This window comes from Protopterus annectens, chromosome 6.part0 (genome assembly GCF_019279795.1).
Source record: "Protopterus annectens isolate FY-2018-M chromosome 6.part0, PAN1.0, whole genome shotgun sequence".
Taxonomy (NCBI): domain Eukaryota; kingdom Metazoa; phylum Chordata; order Ceratodontiformes; family Protopteridae; genus Protopterus; species Protopterus annectens.
In genome coordinates this window covers 1,449,766,728-1,449,789,736 of record NC_056737.1, presented here as the reverse complement: position 1 = coordinate 1,449,789,736, position 23,009 = coordinate 1,449,766,728, and the positions used below count along the sequence as shown (strand labels likewise).

Here is a 23,009-nt window from a genome sequence, read left to right as displayed (position 1 = left end):
ATCAGGGGTATAAAACATGCAGCTGACGTCATTACATCAGTTTTTCTTGCCCCAGATGTCAGGTGCCCCCCCTAATGGGAAGCAATTAAATCTATAAATATACAAGGTTATACCTCCTAACAAAAAAGCAAATACACCAAAAAGCTTTTAAGCATTGTAAAGGAGAGAAGAGGTATAGCCAAAAGAAGTCAGGGGGCTGGAGGGAGGGTAACCAGGACTGCAACAGTGAATACATTCGAACATCTACATTTATGGTAAGTGTACACAACTGTACTATGTTCTTCATGTTTCACTGTTGCAGTCATCACATTTGGGTAGATTCCCAAAGCTAAGGATGGGAGGAGGAATTTAGATAGCATTAGGACCAGCTCTAAGGCCCTGCAAGACTGCAGTGGCAAAGCCAGCTCTGGATTTAGAGAAAAATGGTAATGCTTGGTGAAAGTATATACAGAACTCCAGGTAGCAGCTTCTAGGATGTCTCTGGTAGGGACCCCTCTGAGAAAGGCTGTAGAGGTAGATGCAGCCCTGGTTGAATGGGGTCTAATCCCCTGTGGGATAGGTTTTCCATGGTGCTTATAGCAGAAATGAATGCAATGGCCTATCCATTTGGAGATGGTTTGCTTTGAAATAGCCTTCCCCTCTGTCCCTGCAGCAAATGTCACCAGCGGTTGTTCAGATTTCCTTTGAGGTTTAGTCCTGTCCAAGTAAAATCTATGTTGTCTGTGCACATCTAAGGAGTGCAGTATCCGTTACCCTTTGTTCTGTGGATTAGGGAAGAAGGCTGGCAAATGAATGGACTGATTAAAGGCCACACTGGATACCACCTTTGGCATGAAAGAGGGATTGGTCCTGACGGACACTCTGTCCGCAAGAAAGATGAAAGGCTCCACTGCCACAAGGGCCTGTAATTCAGATACCCTTCTTGCTGAAGTGATTGCTAAAAGGAAAGCTGTTTTCCAGGAAAGGAATTTTAAATCTGCAGTAGCAGCTGGCTCGAAAGTAGGAAGGGTGAATTTCTCCAATACAAAGTTAAGGACCCAGGCTGGAGTTGGGAGCTCTCCAGGGTGGTCTTAAATTTGTGGCCCCTCTGAGGAACTGCTTGAGCAGTGTATGAGAGAAGAGGGAAGATTCTGTGTTGTAATGGGCTGAAATGGCTGAGGTGTGAGTTTTTATTGAGGAAAAAAGATAGGCCCTTGTGAAGCATCTCAGTTAAGTATTGTAAAATCTGAGGTAAATTGAGCAAAGCTGTGCTCTCATTCCTTGAGACTGGTTCCAAGCACAAAATCTTTTTCATTTGTCAGCATAAGATTTTCTAGTACTAGGCCACCTTGCCTCTAAAATGATATCCATCACTGGTTTACTGAGGTATGATAAAGAAGAGATTAAGTAATTAGCCAGGCTGCTAGGCTCAGTGTTTGAAGCTGAGGGTGCAGAATCTGGTTCTCCTGCTGAGACAGCAGGGTAGGAGTCTAAGGCAGGTGCCATGGGGCCAGCAGTGACACACTGCACAGTAGGGGGTAACAGTGCTGGTGTGGCCAGTCTGATGCAATCAAAATTGTCCTTGGTTTGTCTTGTTTGATCTTTAGTAGTGCTTTGGAGAGCAGAAGCAAAGAAGGAAAGGCATAAACTGTTATGTTTTTCCAGCTGAAGGACAGAGCATCCACTTTTGAAGCTTGTCTGTGGGGAGTCCTTGTGCAAAATTTTTCCAATTGATAGTTCTGGGCTCCCCCATTTGCTTGTCAACATCAAGGAAGTAAAGTCCAACACTAAAAACGTCTGAAAAAAGCAGCCGCACACAGCTATAATACAGCCTGCGATTTATTACAAAAAAAACGGGCAAAGTACAAACAACTGAAATGACGGATTTAGCGCTTTCTTCCACCTAAAATGTGGATTTCATCAGAATCAACTACACAGGTTTCGTAATTAATTTATCAGTTTTTTGGCACCAAAAATTCAACCTCATATATAATTTAAAGAACCATATACCTACTCAATACATAAATAACACTCTAAATAATAAAAATAAAAAAGAAATAAAAAACATGGTATTGTCAGTACTAAATATTCCTAAACTTTATATGTCAATTAATACAACCTCTAATTCATTACTAACTCTCATACGTCATACTATCATGTAAAAAACTAAATCATAATAAATAATAATGTAATGTATACCAGCATAGTAAAATATTAATAAATTACTAAATTAATTACTACAAAAATAGCTAAAGAAACTACTAAACAACTGTCCATGCTCCAAAATGCATACATAGGGGAACTGATAACTCTCTATGGGGATAAATGTACATACATATCAAATATCATAAATATCCGCAAGTGTTCATAATGAATTAGAGGTTGTATTAATTGACATATAAAGCTTAGGAATATGTAGTACTGACAATAACATGTTTTTTATTTCTTTTTTATTTTTATTATTTAGAGTGTTATTTATGTATTGAGTAGGTATATGGTTCTTTAAATTATATATGAGGTTGAATTTTTGGCGCCAAAAAACTGATAAATTAATTAAGAAACCTGTGTAGTTGATTCTGATGAAATCCACATTTTAGGTGGAAGAAAGCGCTAAATCCGTCATTTCAGTTGTTTGTACTTTGCCCGTTTTTTTGTAATAAATCGCGGGCTGTATTATAGCTGTGTGCGGCTGCTTTTTTCAGACGTTTTTAGTGTTGGACTTTACTTCCTTGTTGCTGTTTTTCAACACTATCATTGGCCTTTTTATTTGCTTGTCAACATGTTGAAAATCCTTGGTTCCAGTTTCCACTCGTGTGGGTCCATGAAATTTTTGCTTAGTCCGTCTGCCAGTGTATTTAGTTTTCTTGGCAGGAATTGAGCTTGTGGATGCACTTTGTAGCTCAAGGCTGTGTTCCACAATGCCATGGATAGTCTGCAGAGGGAGTAAGGATGTGTACCCCCCATGCTTGTTTATGTACCACATAACAGTGGTGTTGTCCGTCTTTACCATTAATTGTCCTGGAAGAATGTGGTCCCTGAAGGCTGTCAGAGCATTCTGTACAGCTAACATTTCTTTTAGATTGATGTGCAGGTGCATTTGACTTAGGTTCCATTGGGCCTGAATGCACTTCCCTGCCAGGTGCGCCCTCCATGCATAGTCTGATGCATCTGTTGTTAGGGTTTGGGCGGCAGGGGGTAGTGTGAATGGTAGTTCCTTGTTTTGGTGGCAGGCCTCTGCCCACCAAAGGAATTCTAGGCATAGGCAAGGTATGATGGAAATCATTGCTTCTAGATCCTGAGTGTGTTGACACCATAGGCATTTTAGATACCATTGTAGTTTCCTCATATGCAGTCTTGCATATGGAATTAGAAGAATACAGGAGGCCATGAACCCCAAGGCTTGTAGTATTTGTCTTGCAGATAGCAGGGTTTTTGTGGCCACTTGTTTGTAGTAAGTTGTCAAGTGAATTTGTTTCTCTGGCGTGAGGTAAACCATTTGGGAAGTTATATTCAAGCTTGCTCCCAGGAATATCATTTGTTGACAGGGTACCAGGTGTGATTTATTTTCGTTTATGGTGTACCCCAGACAAGTCAGAACTCTTTTTACAAAGGCCAGATGATTCAAAAGTATGTTCTGGCTTTCTGCCTGAATTAGACAATCGTCCAGGTTTGGGTATATTTGAATATTTTTTTGCCTGCAAAATGCAATAACTGGAGCTAGGCACTTTGTGAATACCCTGGGCGCAGTAGATAAGCCAAAGAGCAGTGAAGAGAACTGATAATGCATGTAGCCTGCTTTGAAGCGTGGGTATCTTCTGCAAGATTCTCTGATTGGGATGTGCAGGTATGCTTCCTTTAAATCTAGTGTTGCCAACCAGGCATCTTTGCCTAGCATAGGGAGCAACTGGTGAAGAGTCAGCATCTTGAATTTTGGAATCACCAGAAAGGTGTTTAAAGTAGACAGGTCCAGGATAGGACGCCATGAATTGTCTTTTCTGGGTACCAGGAAAAGTCTCGAGTAGAAACCTTGTCCCTTTTCCTCTTCTGGTACCAACTGAATAGCCCCCATGCTTAAGAGAGAAGATACTTGCTTTTGGGCCTCTGCCCACTGATTTCGGGGTAGATCTGGCCACCCAGTTGGTGTTGTTAACGTGTGGAAGTGAAATCTGTATCCTTGGGACACTATATTTAAAACCCATTTGTCCTGGGTAATGAGTCCCCAGTTCTTTGCATGAAGTGCAATCTTTCCCCCCAAAGGGGCAGTCAATTGAGAAGTGCTTGGAAGTTTTAAAAAAAAGTCACTTAGATGGTTTACCATAGGGGGGAGTTTTATTACTCCCAGATTTGGAAGTGGAGGCCCCCCACTGCTTAGTCCTGTGCGTCCCCTGGGACTGAAGCCTGGATGTTCTGCTGGATCTGGGTTTGAACTGAGAAGGTCTGGAAGAGGCATGAACGGACCAATTCTTAGAAGGCCAATGCCTACTAAATCTTGGAGGTTGTACTTGTATAACGGTTTGCATAGATTTAGCTTTTTCCTTCATCTTTTAGTTCTTCTTTTGTCTTGTTCCCAAACAGGCGGTCCTGATTTAAGGAAGCATCCAGTAATTTCACTTTAACAATCTGGCAAGGATTGCTCCTTAAGCCAAGCATGCCTTCTAAGTACAGACACAGTTACAGCAGCCCTGCAAGATGCCTCTAATGAATCAAAACCACATTGCAACGTATGTTTACCAACTTGTCCAGCAGAATGCATTAAATCCTGTAAATCCTTATTTTCAGCACAATCAGGAATCAACATCATTTTCTGTTTAAGCAATCCAATAATATGCTGCTGATACTTTAACATATGAAATTGGCAATTCAAGGCCCTACTGGCCAAAGTTGCAGAAGTGTATAACTTCTTACCCCATTCTATCCAGCACCCTGGAGTGTCTGTCAGAGGGGGTAGGATTTTTGGCAGTAGTAGCTTTAATGCCCTTGGGTCCCTGTGAAATGGTTTCAGGATCCGCAGTAGGATCTTTGAAAAGGAACTTGTGAGAGTCAGGAACCCTGTAATATCTATCAAGTTTTCTGGGAGCAGGAGGTAAAGAGTCAGGGGTCATGCTAGATTCCGAAAAGGCTTCATCTACAATGTCCAGTACAGGAGGTATAGCTAAAGGCCTGTGCTGGGGCAGGAGTAAGAAATCCCTAAGCCTCTTTTTAGAAACAGAGTAATCCTGACTTTCCCAACAAAAATGCTCCCTGAGAGTATGCAAGGCTTCACCAAAAGAGAAATTCTCTGGGGGGAGCAGAGGGAATAGAGTCCTCAGCATCAGAATCCTCACAGGTAGATAAGAGTAAATCCTGGTCATCAGAGGAAACAGAAATTTCAGAATCCTGGTCAGAAGTATCATAAGCAAACTCAGTCCTAGGTCTCTTAGAGGGGGAAGGTTGGCTTCCCCTCAATAAAGTAATAAGGTTTTCAGTCATTCTTATCATTTGTTTTTTAGGCATAGAAGCCTGACCATGTGGGTCTGGGCGTCAGTTTTCTAGGCATGGTTTGAGTTTGAGGCTTTGAAGAAGAACATGGTATCGGTTTAATATGCAAGTCCGTAGGCCTGAATGCACCCTCATTAGCTGGTGCCTGCAAAGTGGCTCTGGACCCATCCAAGGTAGAGACATCCGCAGATTCCACAGTTGAAGCATCTTGCGGCATACCGGACTCCGAATGGGTCTCAGTAGAGGCCTGCGAATCTGAAGTAGCGGGTATCAGGGGCTGCGAAAGCGCCTCACTGTGTACCAGCACCGCGGCGGCCTGTCTCTGTCTTTATCTTTGCGTTTTTTCGGAATGTCGGTAGTCAGATGGCTTACCGAAGACATATCTGGGTAATTAAACCGAGCACCAAAATATTTAGAAGCAAAAATATACAGACGACGAATAGTTTGTGGTTTAAATAAGGCACAAAACTGACAGTGAGGTACGTCGTGGTCAGGGCCTACGCAAGGAATACAGTATGAATGAAAATCATGAGGTATTTGATTTCCACAAGAAATGCAATTATTTACTTTTACTGACATCAGTTTAGAGCAAGAAAAAGTTTCCCCAACGGGGTACTTCGCTTTTAGTTGAAGACTTCGGTTCTGAAACTCGTAAAAGAAAATTTCAGGAGTCGGCCGACCGGTACTTGCGGACTGCATCTGCTTCAGGCACCGCACAGCAAGAAAGACTGATGTAATGACATCGGCTGCATGTTTTATACCCCTGACAACCTGACGTCACGGAAGAGGAGACAGCAATCGACGCAGGACCCAAGACTTTGTTAATCAGGCCGACTGAGGGCTACTGCAAGCAGATAACCCAAATGTGATGACTGCAACAGTGAAACACGAAGAACATCTGTGTTGATATGACAATCTATAAACTTTAGCTTCTGAATGGGAAACAGTTGGCTCTTTATATGATTCACTGTGATCCCTAACAGGTTTGCAAGATAGAGTAGTACTGCTTGTTGTTGCAGCAACAGCTCCGTGGAAATAGCAGTTAGAAGCCAATATCTAAATATGAGAAGACCTGGAACCTTGGAATTGGAGATGAGCCGCTAACACTGACATAATCTTAATGAACACCCGGGGGCTAGTGGTGAGACCAGATGGCCAGATGGCCGTGCTCTGAACTGAAAATGATTGGCTCCCAGCTGGAAAAGCAGAAAATTCCTAGACTGCATTTGTGTCTCTATATGATGTTAGGAATCCAGGAGATCTATAAAAAACATCTAATCGTCCTTCCTTAACAGCGATATTAGGGACTGTACTGTGACCATCTGGAACTACTTCTGTCTAACAAACTGATTGAGGTGGCTGAGGTGAAATAGTGTATTGAGGTCCCTTGTTTTCTTTGGAACTAAAAAGAACATGGCATAGATTCTGGATTCTAACTGGACTGGTGGGACCACTGGATGACTGTTTTTTCTAGCAACTTTGAAACTTCTGTTGTTGCAGATTCCAGCTGATTGGCTATAATGTTGGGAATCTTTAATCTCTTCTATGAAGGATAGAAAAAGGGAAGGGTGTAGCCTCTGGTGATTATCCTTAACACCCATGAATCTAAAACTATTTATTTGCCAGGCTTGTAGTTGAAAGGTTAAGCACACCGCAACTTCCTCCAGAGTATGGCAGCATGGTAACCCTTCAGGGGTGCTGATAGGATTTCTCAGTGAAAGGTCCACTGAACACCCAATTATGTGGTCTGCCTCTGCCTCTATGGTAATGTCCATTCGAGCTGCCCCCTCTTCTGCCTTGGGGGTGGGGTTCTGTCCCCAGGAGTGCTGTGGTGAAAACGCTGTGATTTTCTGAATCATATTTTCTTACCACCTCTTTGATTCCTGGAATAGGATCTTTGCATGGTGGAAAAAAGGATTCCTACAGCAGAGAGGGTCTTGAAGTCTTGCTCACTCCTAGTAAGCATCTCTAATTTTTGATCCGAATACCATGGAACCATTAAAGGTGGAATTAATAAAGGATGCCTCAAAGATTTTTACAAAATCATATAGCCGTATCCAGGCATGGTGAAGCATGGCAATGTCTGTGCCAGATCCTCTTGTACCATCTGCTTTGTTGGACAGCAGGCACATGGCTACATTAGAAGTGGATTGTAGGGTAGACTTTTGGGTGTCCACTGTTTTTTCAGCATCCAAAGGCATGTTACCCAAGAGGGACTTGGACATTTCTTTGATCAAGTCCCTCAGAAAATGAGATAAGTGTGCAAGGTAGTTAAGTCCTCTGAGTGCAAAGGTTTCCCTTATCTGTCCAATGCCCTTGACTCCCTGTTACAGGGATGGACAGAACTCTCCTCAAACAGTTCTGTACTTATGGCTGCTGCTAAAACCATACCATCTACTGGGGGTCCTTTCATAGAGTGCTTTCTATCTTTCATGGCTACTCATATCTTGTTTTGTTTTTTTTTTTTTGGGGGGGGGGGGTTGGTTCTATGATATCAGGATCCTTCCATGCCCTTTGCACCATAAGACCTATGACAGCAACTGGAAGGAGAACAAGTCAGGATGCAGAGGAGCCTGTCGTGAAAGCTTTGAGAAATACAGATTTGTCCAGGGAAGGAGTTTCAGTGGAACAACCTCCCCTTTTGCTTCATTAATTCTAGGATGTCTCCAAAGGTGACGCATTCCAGGGGGGATCTGGGGGATCCTTCACCTTAATCCAAATTTGTGTCTTTATTAACTGACTCAGGACAGGAGTGCATGTGCTTTCATTGCATGTCTGCTTCCTGGGAACATGCTTCTGGGGTTCTAGTGGAGACAAGTGGGAATCAGACTGGGAACTCAAGTGCCGAACAGTCTCAAAGCTCATGGGCTCTGACTGCCCCTGTCAATCTGAATGAGTTATAAAAACAGGTTTCACTGGGTGCTGGGATGGATCCAAACTCGGTGCACAGATCTGCCTTCTTGGCCCAGTCAAAGCCATCTTTCACAGCTTCAAAAGCTGATGCAGTGAGTGGAGCTGAAGTAGTCTTTCTGTTCTAGGACTCAGGAAGTTTTTCCCATTCCAATCGAGGTTGGCTCCAAGAACCTTGGAGCTGACTCCAACCACTGGGAACCCAACCAACAGTAACGCTTCGACCTCAGGGCTTGTCTTGATCTTACAGCATCGGAGTCGAGAGTAAGAAATGCAGTTGTCTCTGAAGTTTCCTGGTCTTTTGTATCAGACTGAAGTGTGGCGGAAGGGTTTGGACCTGTGGCATCTAGTTTTAAAAACTGGACTGGTACCACAGAAAAAAGTGATGGGGTCAATGGGCCTGTGCCCTGACCTCCCTTCAGGGATGGCATCTGGAGGACTGACAGAATGATGGCACAGATTCAACTGGGAATGTCCACTTCTGTGAGACTTCTGTTGGGTCAGACCAATCTAGATGATGATGCTATATAAGACTGCTGGAAGGGTGTTTGTCTTATAAAATGGGTGAGTGGCGCTGAGGGCTCACTGGTTCTGGAGAAAAACTAACTCAAGGAGAGGGAGTTCAGTGCAGGCTAATAGGTGGATCAGACTGCCTCAATGTTTTGGGTACCAGACTTGACAGACAAGTTGGATCCGTTGACTTTTTCCTTGACTTTTTCAGTCTTTTTTTCATCTAATTTCTTTTCCACAGACATTTTTTCTTATGACTTATCCTTTTCCTTCTCCTTTTTCTTCTCTATCAGTTTCAGGGAGAAGATGATGCTGGTCTGGATTCAGAAGACATAAATGAAGCAGAAAATCCTGACTGTGGGGGAAGCAAGCCTTTTATAATCAGTTTTCCCTACTACCTTGTAGAGCCCTAGACCCAAAAGCAGCACAAATGTCACAATTTGCCTGTAAGTGAGCAGATCCTAAGTAGTACACACAATGAGTGTGTGGGTCTTGGGGAGGCATCTTGTGTCCACAAGCTAAACACTTTTTAAAACTTGAAGGTTTGTCTGACATCAGAAACTATAAATAATTCCCAATATTAATTACACAGCAATCCAAAAACACACTTCTATGAAAAAACTATCAAAAAAACTATTATTTCCTAATGATGCTAATAATAAGAAATCTACAGAACTATCTAGAAACACACCAGAAACACTCTTAAGTTAACTATGAAAAAGCTATTAAAATCCTAAACATTAAAGCAGTTTAAACTTAACAGCTTTCACTATACTATACTGCAAATCCTTAACAGGAAGAAAAATGTTCACGTGTCTTTTGCTTATAATGAATGATCGCAGTAGCTCTCGGACACTTGTCTGGATGAATGAGGTGGCAAACAAGATCTGAGGTTAATTAGGCAGACGGAGGGAATTACGGGTAGGAGAGGAATCAAAGCATCAGATCAAAAGTTATGGAAGAAGGTGCCAAGGTCAGAACCAACAATCCACAAGCTGAATTGGAAAAAATAGACATCGCATCTGGCTGTTACTGTCAAGACCCCGTCTGACACCTGAACCATTCTAAAAGAACTCACCGTAGTAAATACCTTATGTACTGAAAATTATCTCAAATTAAATATGAATAAGTATAGCACTGTTACATTTGGCAAACAACTGGTATCCTCAAATAAAGACAATAGTCCCGGTATAAAAAAATTTAGTCAGAGATCTAGGGACCCGGGTTTACAGTTCCCTCTCAGTCAATACTCATGTAGCACAGCAGGCAGAAAGTTGTTCTATTTATCACAAATCACAGCTTAGGTTATGTCATTCAGCTCTTAAAAAAAAAAACTCAGAATTTTCTTATATTCAGCCTTGATTAGATCAGTCAATTATGTCCCCTCCACGATGTACCATAGTAGACAAAATATCAAACAGATACAGAAGTTGCAAAGGTTCACAGCCAATAAGATTATGGGTTTAAAGATCCTGAGCTACCAAGAGATGCTAAAATGTCTATCCCTTTACTCATTACCTTAAAGACGCTTGATGGATGATATGTGCTTCATCTACAGTGCCACTACAGACTCTGCTGTAATTGATTACCTGTATATCCACAAGTCTAATAACTTTACAAACACCAGAACAAGGGATCTAAATCTTTACCAGCAGATAAATCAAATGCAATGAAGAAAGGGATTCATTATGCAGTGCTTCCCCCCTTCTATGGAACAAACCTCCCCTGCAGGTTAAGTATAGACACACATTATTACTCTTCAAACAAAGCCAGGGTGATTGGATGGGTACCCCAGAGACTGAATGGCCTAGCCCTGCTTGAGAAAGGCGATGCAGCCTTCGGAATGGGGAATATATAATCTTGGTATAAATCATTTAATGAGCATGAAGCATCCTTTTTGTTTTCCTTAAGGGACAGACATTAACAGACCAGGTACATGCCAGCACAACCAGGGTAAATGGAGACATAAGATGCACCCCATTGCTATACTAAAGTGGACAGACAGGGTGTGACATAACATCAGGCAACACGTGGTCTGGACTTGAAGCTTTTCCACTGTAAATGCATACCCTTCACTGCAAGTATGGCAAATATTTATTTAAAATTATACTTTGTACAGTTCCTATTGTGGTTGGAAGATAAAAAAAATGCATTGTTCATTTCTGCTTTTTAACAATAATATCTACAGTATTCAAACAGATTAAGAACAAACCACATTCTAGTTTCACTTACTTGCTGTTCCAGTTTCGACCATCTTTACAACCAAGTTGTCTGAGGACACTGCACCTATTGTGATGATTGTAGTAAAAAGGATGCATTAAAACTGCAGTGAAATTGCAATAATAATGAAATAATTATTGAAAAAGAACTTGTCTGTTTACCTGTTTATGAAGTCTATAGCTTGCATCTTTAGCTGCTCCGCACTGTGTAAATCTGCGAGAATCAATACATCTGAAACATTTTCTACAGAAAGGTTGTTACATAATGCTTCTTCACAAAGGACCTTGAGTCGCTCTAGAGAATACTGCAAAGCAATAACAGAACTTAAAATCCTGGTCTGAATACACACACAAAACTTGTATGTGTATTTGTACACACGCTATCCTCTGGTTAGCTTAACCACTCCTTTCAATTTTCCTCTTCAACTATTATATATTTATCTGTAAGCCTCTACTTTCAATGTCCTCCTATACTTTAATCTCAGAACTCCTATTGGCTGCATTCGCTTTAGAATCTTCACCCCTGAATTTTGCCATCACTTCCTGTATTAAAACACTACCATACTTGGGAATTTCTCCTCATGCTAGCATATGACATATCGCCCAAGATTTTAAATAACTGTCATTCTAATACTGTAAATTTAGATTCTGCCTATTTTGAATATGATGTGACATTCTGCAGACTTTTCCAAATGCTAACTGCAATTTTCTGTATTTTTAATGTTGTTTGTAAATTCTGTATCATTCCTGTTTTAATCTTTGCACCACCTTCATTTTGTTGCTATGCTTTCTTCACTCACTTCCACTGTAAAGGGGGTTTTCAACTGCTCAGTCAGATGTTCCCAACCAACAAAAGCAAATACATACATCAATAATTGTGCCAGAATAACTCTCCTTATGATCTAACTAATCTGCCTCACTTATGAGGCTGCTTCTGTCTTGATTTTCTGTTTATTTGCTGCCTATTCAATGCTTCTTTCAAGGAGTCTGTCATCCTGCTTTATTTCTCATCAGAGTAGCATACTTCCTTGTTGATCACTCTTCATGTGAAGCAGCTACATGTTTGTATTTAGAATAAGAAGTCCCCTTAACATGAAATATGAACCCATCCAGCTCTTCCAACATTTATGTTTAGCACTCCTCATACTAACAACTGTGTGGGCACACATTGATTATTGCCACCATCCTGCATATCCTCCAAGGAGAGGAGTCCTAATTTCTCACTTAAGGTGTTTGGTCATCCATCATTTTTATCATTCTTGCGGCAAAGTCTAATTTTTTCAACATTTTGATTTCTTCTTCTATGTATAACCTCCAGAAATGCACAGTACTCTAGTTGTAGTCTGAACTGATGTGCATAAAGGGGGAATCTTTTCCTTGTCCCTGAAGTCTAACCTTCTAAAGATACACCCCAGCATCTTAGTGGCTTTGCAAGTTGCATTTCTGCTCAGTATGGGCAGTCTGCCTGTCATTCGCATTCACTTCCACAAATTGTTCTTGCACCAAAGCTTTTAGCACATTTTCCCAGCTGCAGTTTGTCAACCTGTTTCTAAAACCTCAAGATAAAGAATCTTGTCTTCTGCAATGAACTTCAACTGTCATATATCTGCCAAGCTTGATAGCTTTTAGATTTATACTAGTCTTGCTGTTTTGTATGACGTTAGTAATAGTTTTACTCTGCAGAAAACCACACCACCAAAGGTAACTTGCTAGCAGCAGAAATACTTAAAAAGGTTAAATAAAACTACGAGTACCTTTTGAGCAACACCAAACCACATTTTTTGCCTCTCCGCACATCCACTATTTCTGGAAGCAGAAGTGACTGCCCTGAAAAATGCATACAATCAACTTGCAGAAAAGCATACATTTGATGTAATTTTTTGGTGAAACAGTTATGTTTCATTGAAATCTTCTATTTTTAGTAAAACAGGCTCAGAATCCTGGTCTGGACTTATGAAGCCCTGGCAGTCATTGAAATTCAACAGTGACACTCCTACAACATAACAAAGACAAAAAGGTTCCAGGGTTGACTACTTCACTCTTAAGGTATCAAATAACTGTATAACAATCTGTACATGACTGTAAACAAAATACTATTTTTATTTCGACTAAGCAGAATTAGGGCTTTTGTGCTGCTGAACAGAAATCATGGTTACAGTTGTTCTTCAATTATTTCTGGTTTTATGCAAAGCTTTGGTATAAAAGTAAAACTGCAAAATGTTCAAACAGCTTGAATGACCAGTTTTAGGATTTATGATAATAAACCAAAAGTTTGTGTTGAAATCTTAACATTGTAAGTAGACAGGAAGCTTTAGTTACAATAATTTTCAATAAACGCTGAAAAAAATGCAATGCTGATATGCACATGCATAAAATTTAACTGCCATTGACCAATACTAATAAAAATCATAATACAGTAGAAGATGAAATAAAGTGCCGCAAAATTTTGGTAAGATATAGGATAATCTATATAAGTGGGAATGTAAAAAATACACAGTATTGAATGTATTACTAATGATTATTACATTATTCAGAATGCATTTTTATTCCCTCATGTTTTCATTGCAAATAAGACTATGTTTTTGAAACTATTATGTAAAGATTGTGCATGTCAGGGTCAGAAAAGAACATATGAAAATGTCTGATAGCAAGTGAAAAAGAGTCCATTCATCCGAAAACTTGTAATCATTGTCCAGTCATAAAAAAATGTTATGATTTGGATGATTTTACAGCATCAGATGGCAGAATGTAAAGGGTAAGCAGGATGAGATTGGAACAATGTTATTGCATGCATTTCATTTCTAATATGCTTTCACAGCAGAATGAAATCGTGAATGTTCTTCAGTATGTATCTGTTAGTTTGCTTCCTGTATAATATTAGCAAATGCTGACAGGGTTAAAAAAGAATAAGAAAAATGCAGGATTTGCTCAGAGTAGAAAGTTCTGTCATGCAATTTGGAAGTTCTGAAGAAGTTCCACAAGTAAAGTGAATGAAAGCGCTAAATTACTTTGGTTTCCTGTGATTTTTTCTGCAACAGATTGGTCCTTTGGGTTCTTTTGGTTCCAGTGTGTTTTGTACCCAGTTCTGCTTATCCAGTGTTCTAGTAATTTGGAAGTTATGCCTAATATGGTATGACATAAACAAGCGGTCATAAGATGTTAGCAAAATTAATGCTGAAGTGTTCATTTCCAATTGGTCATGGCGATTTTATAATTGTTACAATAATGTTGCTTTCAATAAAAAAAGTTAAAGAGTGCTGATTCGTGTAACTCTAGGAGATGGGATTATGATTTCCTAGTCTCTCACGTAAAAAGAAGAATTTCTTCATGTTTCACTGTTGCAGTCATTACATTTGGGTAATCTGCTGGCAGGTTGCTCTCAGTCGGCCTGAATTCCGAAGTCTTGGGTCCTGCGTCGGTTGCTGTCTCCTCTTCATGATGTCAGGTCGTCAGGGGTATAAAACATGCAGATTATGCCATTTTCTTTAGTCTTTCTTGCCGCGCGGTGCCCGAAGCAGAAGCATTTCGCAAGTGCCGGTCGGCTGACTACTGAAATATTCGAGTTTGAGTTTCAGAACCGAATTCTTCACTAAAGCTAAGTACTCCCCCATTGGGGAAACTTTTTTTCTTGCTTTTTACCGATGTCAGAAAAAGTTAATAATTGTATTACTTGTGGGAAGCAAATACTTCATAAGGATTTCCATTTATACTGTATTCCTTGCCTAGGCCCTGATCACAACGTATCTGGCTGTCGGTTTTGTGCTGGATTTAACCAACGCACTATTAAGCGTCTGTGTATTTTTGCATCAAAGTATTTTGGAAACAGATTTAACTACCCAGAAATGTCATCTGATAGCAATTCGACTACCTGTGTACATAAAAAAAGCAAAGAAAAGGACAGAGAAAGGCAGTCGAGATCCAAAACAGACGACAAAGCTTCTCCTAGGCCAGTCGCCGGTTCGCCGGTACTCAGTGAGGCACCTTCGCAGCCCCTGATACCCGCTACCTTCGAGCAGCAGGCCTCTACCGACACCCATATGCCCCATGATACTCAGGGTATTGGACCGACGGATGTATTTCCCTTGGATGGGTCCGGAGCCGCTGAGCAGGCACTGGCATCGGAGGGTGTATTCAGACCTCAACATTTGTACATCAAACCAACGACAGCTGCAAAACCAAAGACAAAAGCAACTTCCAAAACTAAAAAAACGACACATGAGCCACATGCACAGGCCTCTATGCGTAAAAAACAGATGATTAAAATGGCTGAAGACCTTATTACCTTGATCAGGGGTACCCATCCCCCTCCCCCTCCAGATAGGAGGCGTAGGCAAGACACTGACTATGAATCTTCAGATCAGGTTTCTATTTCTTCTGATTCCTCTTCTGATCAGGAATTATCTATACCTCCCTACGAGGATTCTGATGCTGAGGAAGTCTATTCCATCTGCATCTCCTCCTGAGGATTATTCATTTGGAGAAACCTTGCATACTTTGAGGGAGCATTTTCACTGGGAGAGTCAAGACTTCTCAGAATCAAAAAAGAAGCTCAGGGATTTCCTTCTTCTCCCTCAGCACAGGCCTTTAGCCATTCCCCCTGTTTTAGACATTGTGGATGATGTGTTTTCGGAGTCCAGCTTGACTCCTGGCTCCTTACCTCCGGCTCCCAGTAAGCCTGACAGATATTATAGGGTCCCTGACTCACATAAATTTTTATTTAGAAACCCTGCTGCTGATCCTGAAACTATTTCACAGGGTCCAAATGGAGTTAAGGCCTTAACAGCAAAAAATCCTACCCCCTCTGATGGAGATTCAAGGGCACTGGACAGATGGGGAAAAAAGGTTTATACATCTGCAACCTTGGCAATCAGGGCCTTAAACTGTCAATTTCATATGCTTAAGTACCAACAACATGTTATGGGATTGCTGAAACAGAAAATGATGTTGATTTCAGAATGTGCAGAAAATAAAGAATTGCAGGAATTATTGCATGCAGCTGAACAAGTTGGAAAGCATACTTTGCAATGTGGTTTTGATTCTTTAGAGGCCTCCAGCAGGGCTGCAGTTACTGGATCTGTGATTAGGAGGTATGCCTTGTTAAAGGAACAAAATCTGCCTGATCATGTTAAAGCTAAATTGCTAGATGCACCTTTACAGCATGATTCTCTGTTTGATGTTAAGGCTGAAGAGGTTTTAAAGAAAATGGTAGACAAAGCTAAGTCTATGCAAACTGTTCAAGACTTCTTACAAGTGCAGCCACCAAGATTCAGTAGACACTGGCCTACAAAAAAATGGTCCTTTCCTGTGTCAGACAGAGCTCAAAGGGGCAAATCCAGACGCACTAAGGGTTCCAGATACCAGGCGCAAGATTTATGCAGGTCAAAGCAATGGGGCGCATCCACCTCCAAATCCGGAGGAGATAAAGCGCAAACCTACAGAAAGCAATCCCAATGACTTCCCTCTGTCTACACCAAGCACTTATCTTTTGGTAGCACCCATAGGGGGAAAATTAGCACTTTTTGCGCAAAATTGGCAGTTAATAACCCAGGACAAGTGGATACTAAACATCGTATCACAGGGATACATATTCCATTTCCACACTATGCCAATGGCAAATGGATGGCCAGATCTGCCAAAAAATCAATGGGCAGAGGCACAGAAACAGGTTACGTCAATCATGGATATGGGGGCCATTCAGACAGTACCAGAATAGGAAAAAGAACAAGGTTTTTACTCAAGAATGTTGAAAGGTCAAGGCCTGGTGGCCAAAACTGGATTTATCGATTTTGAACACATACCTGGACATTCCAAAATTCAAAATGCTGACTTTGCAGCAGCCTCTGCCCATGCTGGGCAAGAACACTTGGCTGGTGACTTTAGACCTAAAAGAGGCATACCTGCATGTCCCAATAAGACAGTTGTGCAGAAGATACCTCAGATTCAAGGCTGGCTTAATGCATTACCAATTCTCTGCACTGCCCTTTGGCTTATCTACTGTGCCCAGGGTCTTTACAAAGTGCCTGGAACCAGTAATTGCATTTTGCAGACAAAGAAGTATACAAATATATCCTTACTTGGACGACTGTCTCATTCAAGCACAGAACAAGGACACTCTTCTTCGACACCTGGCGTTTGTGAAAAGGCTTCTAACATGCCTAGGGTACACAATAAACTTAAAGAAATTACAACTGGTACCCTCTCAAAAGATAACATTCCTGGGTGCAAGTTTGAATACAACTGCCCAGATGGCTTACCTCACGCCAGACAAACAATGGCAACTGACTACTTACTTCAAACTGATGGCAACAAAAACCCAGTCTTCTGCAAGACAAATTCTGCAGGCTCTGGGCTTCATGGCATCCTGCATCCTACTAATTCCATATGCAAGACTGCACATGAGGAAACTTCAATGGTACCTAAAATGTTTATGGACTCAACATTCACACAGTCTGGAAACAATGATTCCTCTCATTCCCGAGTTTCTATGGTGGGCAAAGGCCTGTCACCAAAACATGGGACGGCCCTTCACACTACCCCCTGCCAGCCAAACCTTGACAAGAGACGCATCAGATTATGCCTGGAGGGCCCACATGGCAGAAAGATGCATTCAGGGCATATGGGCACCAAAACAAGTGCATCTACATATCAACCAGAAAGAGATGCTAGCTGTTCAGAATGCCCTAACAGCCTTCAAGGACTTACTTCATCCAGGACAACTACTGATAAAGACGGACAACACCACAGTCATGTGGCATATAAACAAGCAAGGCGGCACACAGTCATAACCCCTTTGCAGATTAGCCATGGCACTGTGGGACACAGCTTTGACCTACCAAATACATCTTCAAGCTCAATTCCTGCCAGGAAAACAAAGCACTCTGGCAGACGATTTAAGCAGAAACCTTATGGATCCTCACGAGTGGAAGCTAAATCCACAACTCTTCAGCATGATAACAGAGAAATGGGGGAGCCCAGACATAGATCTATTTGCGTCTCCTCAAAATTATCAATTGAAAAGATTCTGCACAAGGACTTATCACAGACAAGCATGGAAAGTGGATGCCCTATCCTTCAGTTGGAAAAACCTATCAGTTTACGCCTTTCCTCCTCTGCCTCTTCTACCCAAGGTCCTCCTAAAAGTCAGACAAAAGAAGCCAAAGATGATATTAATTGCCCCGGACTGGCCCCGACAATACTGGCACCCAGTTCTAAGGAACATGTCTCAATACTCAGCTTGGACCTTGCCTCAAAGACCACAACTACTGTCCCAGCAAATCCATCAGATCCTGCACAATCAACTACAGACTCTGAACCTGGCAGCATGGCTAATCATATAATCATACAAATGACACCTCTCAGTAAAGCTGTGATGGATGTCATTTTGGAAGCCAGAAGGCCTAGTACTAGAAAATCTTATGCTGGCAAATGGAAGAGATTCTGTGCTTGGAATCAAGCACAAGGAACTGATACAGCAGAACCACATATTCCTCAGATATTACAATACTTAACTGAGATGCTTGACAAAGGCCTATCTTTCTCATCAATCAAAATCCATGCCTCTGCCATTTTGGCTCATTACAATACTGAGCCACCACTCTTTTCTCATCCTTTGCTAAAGCAGTATCTTAGAGGAGCCAAAAATGTAAGGTCTCCTACAAGATCACCATTACCTGCATGGGACCTCAATTATGTGTAGGAAAAGCTCACCCTGCCTCCATTTTAACCAGCTGCTACCGCTGATATCAAGTTCTTATGATGGAAGACAGCTTTGCTACTAGCAATTACTTCAGCAAGAAGAGTTTCAGAGCTACAGGCCCTCATGGCTGTAGAGCCTTTTATATTTTACCCAGATAGGGTGTCTCGGAGGACAAATCCTACTTTTATGCCAAAGGTGGTTTCCAGTGTGGCTCTTAACCAAACAATTAATCTGCCAACTTTTTATCCAAATCTGCAGAACAAAGGGGAGAGAATTCTGCATTCCTTGGACATACACAGACAGCTAAGATTCTACTTGAGCAGGACTAAAGCTCTAAGAAAAACTGAGCAATTTCTAGTGTCATATGCTGCAGGATCAGAAGGAAAGGCCATTTCAAAGCAGACAATTTCAAAGTGGATAAGCCACTGCATCCGTTTCTGCTACTTACACCATGGTAAACCTGTGCCCAAGGGCATTAGGTCTCATTCCACCACAGCTGCAGTTACTTCAGCAGCCTTTATCAGAAGAGTACCAAAAAAGACATTCTAGAGGCTGTTACTTGGAGTTCTGTTCACACTTTTACAAAGGATTACCACTTGCCTCTCTACTCTAAGTCCAGGACAGGCTTTGCCACTGCAGTGCTGCAGGGCCTTACAGCCGCACCTAATGCTGTTTAGCTCCAGCCTCCCAACTATAGCTTTGGGATTCTACCCAAATGTAATGACTGCAACAGTGAAACATGAAGAACATAGTACAGTTGTGTACATTTACCATAAATGTAGATGTTCGAGTGCATTCACTGTTGCAGTCCAGGTTACCCTCCCGCCATCCCCCTGTCATTCTAAAATGTATCTTTCCTTCTCTATCTTCTACAACCTATGTGGTGTATTTGCTTGTAGATGAAGGTAAAGTTTATATTGATGCATGTGTGTATATATATATATATATATATATATATATATATATATATATATATATATATATAATATTGCTACCTTTTTGGGGGCACCTGACATCAGGGGCAAGAAAAACTAAAGAAAATGCCGTCGGCTGTATGTTTTATACCCCTGACGACCTGACGTCATGAAAGAGGAGACAGCAACCGACGCAGGACCCAAGAATTTGGAATTCAGGCCGACTGAGGGCAATCTGCCAGCAGATTACCCAAATGTAATGACTGCAACAGTGAATACACTCAAACATCTACATTTATGGTAAGTGCACTTTACGTTCTCACCATAAGGTTCCATCTGTGTTGCTGATCTTCATTCATTCATGATGGATGGGTCTCGGTTCCGTTCTCGGAATAGACTGGGCCGTTATAACAAGCTCGTGCCAGCCAAAAAACTCTCTAGCTAAGATACCCATATTGCCCCTCTCCTCATCTCCTCAGATTGAGTTTGCCCTTAAGAAAGGAAAGTGGAGGCTTTGTCTGAGCAAATGCCCTGTCATGAAGCTAGGACAAAATCCGAACCACCAGGAGTTTTCCGGAGGGTTAGGAGGGTGGAATGTCATGAAATAATGAAGATCAACAACACAGATGGAATGTTATGGGAAGAACACTTCTTTATCTGATGTTGTTAATCTTCATTCATTCATGACGGATGGGACAGAGTCCCTAGTGACTATTTCCTGGGAAGACCTAAGGAAGGATATTCCTGAACACCATTGAGCCAAAGGATGCTCTTCCCCTGGAGACCAAGTCCAATCTGTAATGAGTGATAAAGGTATGAGAAGCAACTCATGTGGCTGCTGCACAAATGTCATCCATGGAAGTTCTGGAATGAAAAGCGACTTAAGTAGCAACTGATCTGGTCAAATGTGCTTTGATTTTAGTTGTTAGATGCATTTGGTTTTTTTGGTAGGCAAAAGAAATACAGTCGCTCAGCCATTTTGCCAAAGTTACTTTAGTAATAGGTTTTGCCAATTTGGGCCCTTTAAAGGACAAGAATAATTGGTCAGATTTTCATAGTGATTTAGTCCTATCCAAGTAGAAGTGCAATTGTCTATGAACATCCAATAAGCGCAAACAATATTCTCCTTTATTAGAAAAATTTATGAAGAAAACCGGCAGGCAGGTCAATGGATTGATTAATACTCGATTCTGAAACAACTTTGGGTAGAAAGGATGGGTTAGTCCAAAGTGACACTCTCTCTTTGTGGAAAATTATGTAAGGGCATTTTATGCACAAAGCCTGTAATTCTGACATTCTTCTTGCTGCGGTAAGTGCTACCAAGAATAAAGTTTTCCAAGACAAAAATTTCATATCGCAAGCAGCAGCAGGCTCAAAGGGGAAGACAAGTCAAAGTCTGTAGGACCAGCATAAAATTCCAAGGTTCAATCAGCTATTTGAAGGGCGGTTTGATGTGTGTGACTCCCTTCAAGAAGGTTTTACAGAGGCGGTGAGACATTAAAAAGGAATTTGGAAACCATTGTGAAAGTCTGAGATAGCTGCTAAGTGGATGCAAATAGCAGAAGCTGAAGTTCCTGAATGAAGTAGATTTGATAAATACTCTAAAACTGAACTAATCAAAGCTGAAAAGGGGTCTAGTCCTTTTTCTCAAGACCAAAACATGAATCTGTCCCATTTGCTAAGATAAATTTTCCTGGTGGATGGTTTATGGGAAGCCAGAAGAATCTTTGATACAGGAGATGATAGATTATTTTGCCTGGCAATTACTGGAAGTGAAGGAACCAAGCTGTCACCTTGAGGCTCGATAGGTTTGGATGGATCAACCCTGTGGATGTGACAGTAAACCCAGAGTTGGATCCAGTGTCCACAGTCCATAAACCAGGTGAGGCCAAAGGAAAGGGAATCAGACTTGTCAGGGCCAATAGGATGCAATGAGGATTACTTTGCTTCTCAACTGAAGAGCTTTCTTTAGAAATTGTGGGATCAGAGGAAAGGCATAAAGTAGTCCTGTGGGCCAATCATGTACTAGAGCATCCCTCGGGGACTCCCCTTGAGAGGGGATTAAGGCAAAGTAGCTGCTGCATTTGTGGTTGGTGGGAGATGCAAATAGATCACAGCAAGGCTGACCCTAGCGACTGAAAATTGCCGCCACTATGACAGGATTGAGGGACCAGTCGTGAGGCAAAAAAATGCATCTGCTCAGTTTGTCTGCAATCACGTTGGAATCCCTGGGAATGTATGTTGCTATAAGAAAGTGGTTGGAAGATATCACCCACTGCCAAACTCTCATGGCTTCTCAACACAACAGGTAGGATTTGCCCCCCCCCCCCATTTGTTGATATACCAGACGACCGACACATTGTCCGACTGTATAGCAACTGTCCCTGAGGGGAGGACAAATTGGAATGGTTGCAACGCCAGATGCACCACCCTCAGTTCTAGGACATTGATATGCAAGTTGGCCTCCACAGGGGACCAAGTGCATTGGACTGTCTTTCCCTGAAAATGCCCCCCCCCCAATCAGAGATGCGTCTGTGGTCACTATAGCCTTGGGCTGAGATGGTGAGAAGGGGCAACTCCATAATTCCTTTTTTGGCTTCATCCACCAATTCAAGTCTTGTTTGCAGTGGTTTGTTACGCGGATCGGAAAAGACATAGGGTGTGTTAAAAGGGACCACTGTGATGCCAGGAGCCATTGTAGTAGTCTCATGTGTAGTCTTGCTAGAGGAACTATAGTAAACGTTGCTGCCACTGATCCTAGTAATTGAAGGACTGCATGAGCTGGGACTTTGTCCTGAGAAAGTTTCCCTTGGAGTTGAGATCTTAGTCTTTGGAGCCTGTGAAGCGGAAGGGCGACCAGGCAAGATAGTGTGTCGGATGTCGCTCCTATGGACTCTAGACTTTGAGTAGGAACCAGTTTTGACTTTTCTTCGTTTATTGAGATCCCTGAGGATCTTGCTAGTTGTAGAGTGTACTGCAAGGCAAGAAGCAGTAGATGCTTGGTAGGGGTGGTAATGAGTCAATCGTCTAGATATGGAAACACCTGGAATCCTTGCAGTCTCAAGTGAGCTGTTGCCACTGAAATACATTTGGTGAACACTCTGGGGGTTGTGGAGAGACCAAAGGGCAGCGCTCAAGATTGGTAGTCATTGGCTCCCATGCAGAAGCGGAGAAATCTCCTGGAGCTTTCATCCCTTTTTATATCATAATACACATCATGGAGATCTATCGAGCACATCCAGTTGTTTTTCTCCAGAAACGGGAGGATAGATTGAACCGTGACCATCCGGAATTCTGTCTGAC

At 41.7% G+C, this 23,009-nt stretch overlaps 1 protein-coding gene across 1 annotated transcript in view; it reads right to left on the bottom strand.

Annotated features, from left to right (window-relative positions):
• The window catches only part of SPOPL (speckle type BTB/POZ protein like), a 771,896-nt gene that overhangs the window by 163,419 nt on the left and 585,468 nt on the right, over positions 1–23,009 (bottom strand). Inside the window, exons 8-9 of the mRNA XM_044073670.1 lie at positions 11,259–11,401; positions 11,110–11,163 (exon numbers count right to left, since the gene is read on the bottom strand). Of these exons, the coding sequence (XP_043929605.1) occupies positions 11,110–11,163; positions 11,259–11,401 (197 nt within the window). The remainder of the gene's footprint in view (positions 1–11,109; positions 11,164–11,258; positions 11,402–23,009) is intronic.